Raw genomic sequence first — 8,596 nt, forward strand, 5'->3', positions numbered from 1 at the left:
GATCCCGTATTGCTTCTGCATTGAACGCCAGGTAGAGATCTAAACTTATGATGTAAATAGCTTACAAAGAAAATACGGCCATTGTTCCACCTTGTAATGAAATACACCTAGATAGATATACTGTATATGGTATGTAAGAGCAATACCATGATGATCATATTGTTGTCAATGTTCAGAATGCAACATATAATGATATTACTCCCGAGAGATTACTCTGTAGGACAGACTATACAACTCAATGTTATTGTTAAATTATCATTACGCGTAACTATATTACATGTAGTTAATGTAGTTTCCAATTATAATGGAAGGACTGTTGGTCATCATCAAACACAACATTAATAAACCCGTGACCTAATCTACAGGTATCACACTATGTTAACCCATACAACGGAGGTGCTGATGTGCGGTTTTGGTTTTCTTTTTTTTGCAGGTTGCCAGATATACGGGTTTGTGGGTGCCATTGCTGGGTTTATCTCAATAAACACTTTGACGGTGATTGCCATGGAGCGGTTCTTCGTAATAGTGATACGTCAACCATGGAGATATAGAAAGACATCCAATAAAACCGTGTTAGTAGTCATTGCGTTAATCTGGATATACTCTTTCCTGTGGGCTCTATGTCCATTGATTGGATGGGGTTCCTACATCTTGGAAGGGTCTATGACGTCATGTACATTTGACTTTTTATCTCGCGATGTGAATACAAAATCGTACGTCACATCCATTCTGATATTCTGTTTCTCTGTACAGTTATTCCTCATCGTTTGCTCATACGTCAGAATATATCTAAAGGTACTACGACATCAGAAAGAAATCCTTGAATGTTACAATAATGGGAATGAATCTTTAACATTCCAAAATAGGAAAATCAAGAAATTTCAAAGTTTTCATGTGAAGACGGCTAAGGTTTCGCTGGTAATTATTTCCATTTTCTGCATATCGTGGACACCTTATGCAATCGTTGCAATAATCGGGAACTTTGGAGACGCCAGCGTTGTGACGCCATTGGTCTCTACCATTCCGGGAGTTTTTGCCAAACTTTCAACTGTTCTCAATCCCATGATTTATGCATTGCTCCATCCAAAATTCAGGAGCAAACTCCCATTTTATAGAGCAAAGGTGCAAAAGATCAAAGTTAATTTTAAGAATTTAATGCAATTAGACAATGAAAGCCCGTTGCAAAGCTCTACAGCCATGTCGGGACAACATGAAAACACGATTGGGAAATCTTTCAGGAAAGAAACCAAGCTTTGAATTCAGTTCGCATGCCTCTCCACGGAGATTCCGTCTAATCATTCCTTTTGTTAATCTTTTCTGTGATGTTGTTCGTGATTAAATCATTTGTATTGTGATAACCTTGTGGTAAGGGTGCTAGTTTTACATTGGACGATCCCGAGTTTGAATTCTTCATATATGTACGACCGCGTCAAATACATGTATAAGACGTTAACAAACCGCGTCAAACGTAAGACGTTAACAAACCGCGTCAAAAATAAGACTTTAACAAACCGCGTCAAACATAAGACGTTAACAGACCGCGTCAAACATAAGACGTTAACATAGGTAGGAACAGGTCATTCGCCAAGCGTCATTCGGATATGACCTTATAAACGTGTCACTTCACCTACAGCGTGACTTCCCTTTATAAGTGAAAAATTCTCAAATGGGATGTAAAAGAATTATGTTTACTGAAAAGTAAAGTATATTACCTTTATATATTTTGTATAAATGTTATGATTGAATAAATGTTTAATCAATCACTAATTATACATCATTAATAGTATGTACAGGCTAAGGCGGATCCTTCTATATGAGTGCAGCACAGAACATCCGTGCGCCTGCGTTATGTCAGTCTGTAATGACTGATTATTATACATTGATATTCCTGCAATGTAGGGTTTCTGTCCATAAACAATCTGATCACGTGTGTTCCCACGTGTGGTGTAGCAGATCAGCGTTAGGGAACATTTCTCACCATTGAAGAATCATTCTTTGTAAGTACTAAACAATACCACAAACACCAAGAATTTGGATAATACTTTATGCAGTGGATACACATGTGTTGTTCATTACAATATTTGAAGACAGATTTTTCACCAGACCTTTGCTCCCTGTGATGCCTTTACAAATACTATTGATATACATGTACATTTCCCCCAAGAACCCGCTGCAGTTGTAAACAACGCACGCATCAATCAAGAACTCCTCCTCCGCAAAAACAAAACAACAACGACCCAACAACAATTGTACGTCTATATCAACGGCAGGGAATTTCTACAGAAATGAAACAATGTATTTATAAAAAACAAATTTCAATGAAGGTATGAACTGTGATGCCTTACGCCGGCAGACTTTTCAGGAAGCGATGAGTCGCAGATCATACGTCACGTATTTTTGAAAAAAATATGAAAATTACAATGTCGGATCATGTAAGATGCAAAACCACGCAATAGATTATCTAAATTAATTCTTGTGGTAAAATAAGAGAAAATTGTGTTCCTAAGGGAACAACTGGACTAGCAAGCATACACTTTGAAAATATATGCGTTCTAAGTTTGTAACATAACAGTGTTGGGAATTGCAAAATACGTCAACGAAAGGTGAAGATAACAGTGATCAATCTCTCGTCTTCAACAGAAGGGTAAGCAGAACAATATACGTCTTATGTCATTGTTACAATATATAATAGTATACCACAATGATTACTGAGCCAAGCAACATATTGAATTTTGCATCCTCATAAGAAATTGTTGCCCTCGGCCTTCGGTAACATTTTTGTCTTTACGTCCAGCAAATTAGATGATGCCCCCATACCCAGTGATTGACTATTATACATTACTAACATTATTAGCAACTGGCCAGCGTCCATCAACAATTGAACATTTCCAACTTCTTGTTGATATCTACTATTCCAATTCTTTTCAAATTTGGTATGAAAGATCTTTTGAAGAAGGGTGGACTTAAAAAATTGTAAATATCAGGACTTCTGTACCCCCGGGCCTTAAGAACACGACAAAAATTAACCAATTTTAAACAATCTTCTCTACAACCGCAAACGTATAAGAAAAACTAAATGCATAGTGATTGTAAATTTCATGATCCTCTGGGTAGAAGAATTTGGGCGGGGCTAAACTTGGTACATATATACATGTGTAAAACATTTAATAAACACCTTTTCCAATGCTATTGATACAAAATACATATTCAAAAGTAGTTACTATAGTTCTTTAAGAAAATTGTAAATGCTATGATCCAAGGTGTATGGATATATATACTGATTATTGTCTTTATCATTTGAAAGACTTCTTCTAGTTTGCTGATATGTTATGAAAAACAAATGGATATTTAGGAAAAGCAGGAAAAAATGTACCAACATTGTGAATTTCGCAACCCCGGGGTTTTGAATTGCGGTAGGCTACTGACAAATAACTTAATGTTACAGGGGTTTCAATAATTTCGTTTCAAGTCAACAATTTACTGTTAGTGCATTACTCATTGTAATTCAGCATTAATTCTGTGGTAATTCAGCATCAGTTTTGAGGTAAGTTGTGAATACATGTGATTTAATCATACATATGGTTATCAAATTATGGTACGTAATGTTTACACATACAGTCAATTAGCAGTGAAATATGCAAGAAACCAACCAAGTTAGAAATCTAATTTAATATGAAGTTATTGATAAAATTCCACAGAAGCCTGTCATGCACCAGCCTCCCACTGGTTAAATTTCCAGATTCCTGGAGTACAGGACGGTACAAAAGCTATTTCTGAAGGTGTTCAAAAGAAACTGCAATCAGGCCCTGTATGATAATCTCTGGGGCATACCTCGTCAGTAATTGGGGTCAGACTTTTCTCTAGACATCTATATGCAAAATCCAATGCAGAACAGCAGAGTGCAGAGTTAGAGACTCCCAACCCCAGCTGTCAGCATGTCTATCATTTTCTCTTTATGTACATCAACATTTTGAACATGTGAATGCAATGGACACAAATTCTTCTAAAAACTGAACTTGACAGAATACCATCAAGATTGCAACAACTTATTCTTTAAATAAAACATTAATTCTTTTATCCACAACAAAGAGAAATAAATATCCTTTATAAAACACAGAATTGTGCCTGCCCTACATACATGTGATAATTCCCTGTGTTCAACATGTTTACAGAACAAGAAAGCTTACATGTTCAACTTGACAAGGCAATATCAAAATATCGCATTTGATGAGATCAATACATGTTTTTATCAACCTGACAAGAATACATTATGTATATTGACAAAGGATGAAATCCAAGGCCAATATACTCAATCAGGTTGATAAAAACATGTACTGACCAATATCAAAATGCAATAGTTGTTTTATAATGATTAACCAAACACTTTAAAAGTACCAAGTTATAATGCTGTCACTAAACACTTATAAAACAGATACATCCTAAAATAGATGTTTATAAACATGACTATAAATGGAACATTCATCAACCCCATTCTACTAAAACAATAAATTCCTTTACTGTTTTGGTTTATAAATGTTCTATTTTTAGTATAGTAAGGTTTATAAGCGTGTAATAACAGAATCACATGACAACAATCGACTAAATGGGGGCATTAAATAATTTAATACTAAATTGTATGATAATCATTGTTCTGTACACCACGAATAACAGGAGGTTTGACAGTGTAGGATGATCTACATACTTCAATTAACATGGCAGTGAACACAGGATTTCTGATCAATTAAACATATTGGCGACTCACCTATTCGCTGTTCTTGAATTGATTTCATCTTTTGCCTGGAAAGAATCTTTTTGTATCAGTGTATAGCCTATCCCTGCTTTATAAGTCCCCCCCCCCCAAAAAAAAAACCAACCAATTATCAATTCTGGTGAAGATATTGCATTTCACGTGTATTTGTGACAATGTTTGAACATCATGAACTCAATTCTGATTAATTTTGACAAATGTTTCTACGGATTGTGATCTTTGACCTCTAACCTGCTGTAGCTGCACGGCAATTTCCTCCCGCCTTGTCTTGCCACTTCCTTTCCTCTCCCTCCACGCTGTTCTCTAGCTGCTGCAGTTTAGTATCCTGTCATCAAACATATTAAAGAGTTACATTTATATAAAGTGTATAATACAAAACCAAAAGGGTACAATTCCTTAAGCTTAAGCTGAGGAAAGATAAGATCATACTGCTGGGCTTTTTCCTGGAAATAGTAACGTACTACATGACTGCTAGTAAAATTGATTTCTACATCTGTATCCCATTTATTGTACTATGTAATAAACGACTGTGGGTACAGTAGATTTCTGTGTCTGTATCTCATTTATGGTACTATGTAATAAACGACTGTGGGGATAGTAAATTTCTACATCTGTATCCTGTTTATTGTACTATGTAGTAAACGACTGTGGGCACGGTAGATTTCTGCGTTTACTTATGGTGGTCTGAAGAACAGCTAGGTAGTCCTCCACCTGTTTTTGGAGTTTCTTATTGGTCTCCTCCAGATCCCGAACTTGGGCATCATTGATGCTCTATAAATAGAAAAATCACCAAGTCAGAAGTTACGCCACAGCACTGACATGTATTGATGCTGAAGTTTCATCAATTTTCATGAAAGTTTTGTGGATTTAAACAAATTAAACAAGAGATGTTTGTAAAACACATATGCCCCCATGGTGCAAAATTGAAAAGGGTTATACACACACATCATTTAATTGATAGTAGTATCATCAATTCAAAAATTGAGCAGACATTATTTTCCTATGTCAAGAGTGGATTGACCATGTCACCTAAAAATCAATAGGGGTCATCTATTCCGTATGTTATACCAGTGTACTAAGTTTGGTGTCAATCAAGCAAATAATTCTTAAAATATAGGAGACAATATATTACTATGTCCAATTCAACTACTGACCTTTGACCTCAAATCAATGTGGGTCATCTTCTCCTGAAGATGTACCAGTGTACTAAGTTTGATGCCTGTCAAGCAAAAGGGTTATCAATATATTGAGTGGACAGTATATTCCTATGTCCAGTTTGACCTTTGACCTCAAAATCAATAGGAGTCATCTCCTGAATATATACCACTGTACTAAGTTTGATGTCTATCAAGCAAAGGGTTCTCAATATATTGAGCGGACAGTATATTCCAATGTCCAGGTTGACCCTTGACCTTTAAACATGTGACCTCAAAATCAATAGGCATCATCTTCCCCTGAAGATGTACCAGTGTACCAAGTTTGATGTCTGTCAAGAAAAGGGTTCTCAAGATATTGATCAGACAGTATATTACTGTCTAGTTTGACCCTTGACCTTTGAACATGTGACCTCAAAATCAATAGGGGTCATCTTCTCTGGAAGACGTATCAGTGTACCAAGTTTGATGTCTGTCAAGAAAAGGGTTCTCAAGATATTGAGCAGACAGTATATTCCTATGTCTAGTTTGACCCTTGACCTTTGACCATGTGATCTCAAAATTAACAGGAGTCATCTTCTACTGAAGATATACCAGTGTGCTAAGTTTGATGTCTGTCAAGCAAAGGACTCTCTAGACATTGAAAGGTCAGTATATTCCTATGCCCAGTTTTACCCTTGACCTTTGACCATGACCTCAAAATCAATAGGAGTCATCTACTCCTTAGGATGTACCAGTGTGCCAAGTTTTATGTCTGTCAAGCAAAGGGTTCTCAAGATGATGAGCGGACATTATATTCCTATGCCAAGAGTAGATTGACCCTTGACCTTTGGACCTAAAAAACAATACGGGTCCTCTTCTACTCATAACCAACCAACATATGAAACATCATAATCATCAAGTGAATGGTTCTCAAGATATTGAGCGGACAACATGTGGTCTACCGACCGACCGGTGCAAACCAATATGCCCCTCTTCTTTGATGGGGGGCATAAATATTATTACTGGTATGCCAAGAACCTTCATGCTGAGGTATGATTGATTGAATATTGTTTAATGTCCCTTTGAGAATATTTCACTCATATGGAAACGTCACCACTGCCGGTGAAGAGCTGCAAAATTTCGGCCTATGCTCAGCGCTTATGGCCTTTGAGCAGGGAGGAATCTTTATCATGTCACGCCAGCTGTGACATGGGACCTCGGTTTTTGCCGTTTCATCCGAAGGACCGTCCCATTTAGTCGCCTTCTACGACAAGAAAGGGGTACTGAGGACCTATTCTAACCCGGATCCCCACGGGAGTGCTGAGGTATGCTTCAAAATGTCAGTAGAATACAGATCTATGGTTTTCATCAGCCAAGGGTATCAGAAATCTGTTTTTGACTCCAGTCTGTTCTCAGTATTGGGTCTTGGAATCTGGAAACATTATATTATTTGGATTCATACATCAATTAAGAAACTATTATGTAATTAAAAGCTATATACTTCTACTTATTTCATATCTTGATGAAAAGGTGAAGAGAACATTCAGTGATCAATCTTAACACTCCTATAAGGAATGAACAATGCAAAGTTGGGCTTACACAGGCTCTTGGACATACCAGAGGTGGGATCAGGTGCAATAAAAAAAAACCAATGCACCTGTATCTAACTTGATGTAGTTTAAAATAAGTTCATATCAATAATACCCGTGGAATGTGTACATGTACCAAACAGGGGCGTGTATGAAATAAAGTGCAGTTATGTAATTTTTGCTTTTATTTCGATAGTGTTTACTTGGCATAAAGTGTTATATCTCAATATGAAGAATGAATTATTCAAATTATAGTTTCATTCTACCATTTAGGCTTTAGTTAATTTGTAATTGAATATCAGCCGAATGATTTTCTATAAGTAATATGAAGATTATTAATTTTAGAGTAAGCACCAATACTGATATTATCAGTTAAAAATTAAAATTCTAAGCATATTAAAACTTGCGTTGAATTCTTTTTTCATCCCAAATCACTGTAACAATCGTGTTGTCAAATTGTTGAAATACTGCAGTGAATTCGATCTTCGCTTTCATGTAGATACTGAAGCACCGTATATTGACTTATGAATGGTTGTAATCTTATGCTTATAACAATTTCCTTTTCTGAAATTACCACAAAATGGGAAATTCTCTCTCTACCGTTCAATCAATGAATACGACGCACGTGTTAAGATACAGTCAATAATTTGCCCGATGGGAAGCAGCGAATATGACGAACTTAAGTATATTTCTGTTTATTATCACCTTTCGTAGGATATCAAAGGGTATTGGAGCTTTATCATAAAATAACATTACATATACCGATTGTTAAGCCGTTCTTGGCATACTGATTTTTACTGCGGATAACTCCGTTTACCTGATCAGGATATAGGGCTCACGGCGGGTGTGATCGGTCGACAGGGGATGCTTACTCCTCCTAGTCACCTAATCCCACCTTTAGTGTGTCCAGGGGTCCGTGTTTGTCCAACTATGTAATTTGTATTGCTTGTAGGAGTTATGAGATTGATCACTGTTCGTTATCTTCACCTTTCATTATATATCAGATATTTGTTTATTGAATTAATAGATAACAGAATATTACCCACTATTACGATTTGAAATTCGGTACAGTTCAACAACGATATGTACCATGTACCAAATAA

General features: G+C 36.3%; 1 protein-coding gene across 1 annotated transcript in view; it reads left to right on the forward strand.

Moving 5' to 3' along the window:
* The window catches only part of LOC125668771 (rhodopsin, GQ-coupled-like), a 44,694-nt gene extending 42,931 nt beyond the window's left edge, over positions 1–1,763 (forward strand). Inside the window, exon 3 of the mRNA XM_048903183.2 lies at positions 434–1,763. Coding sequence (XP_048759140.2) covers positions 434–1,257 — 824 coding nt within the window. The 3' untranslated portion in view covers positions 1,258–1,763. The remainder of the gene's footprint in view (positions 1–433) is intronic.
* The last annotated feature ends 6,833 nt before the right edge of the window (positions 1,764–8,596 follow it).

The sequence above is a fragment of the Ostrea edulis genome, chromosome 4 (genome assembly GCF_947568905.1).
Source record: "Ostrea edulis chromosome 4, xbOstEdul1.1, whole genome shotgun sequence".
NCBI classification, from domain to species: Eukaryota; Metazoa; Mollusca; class Bivalvia; order Ostreida; family Ostreidae; genus Ostrea; species Ostrea edulis.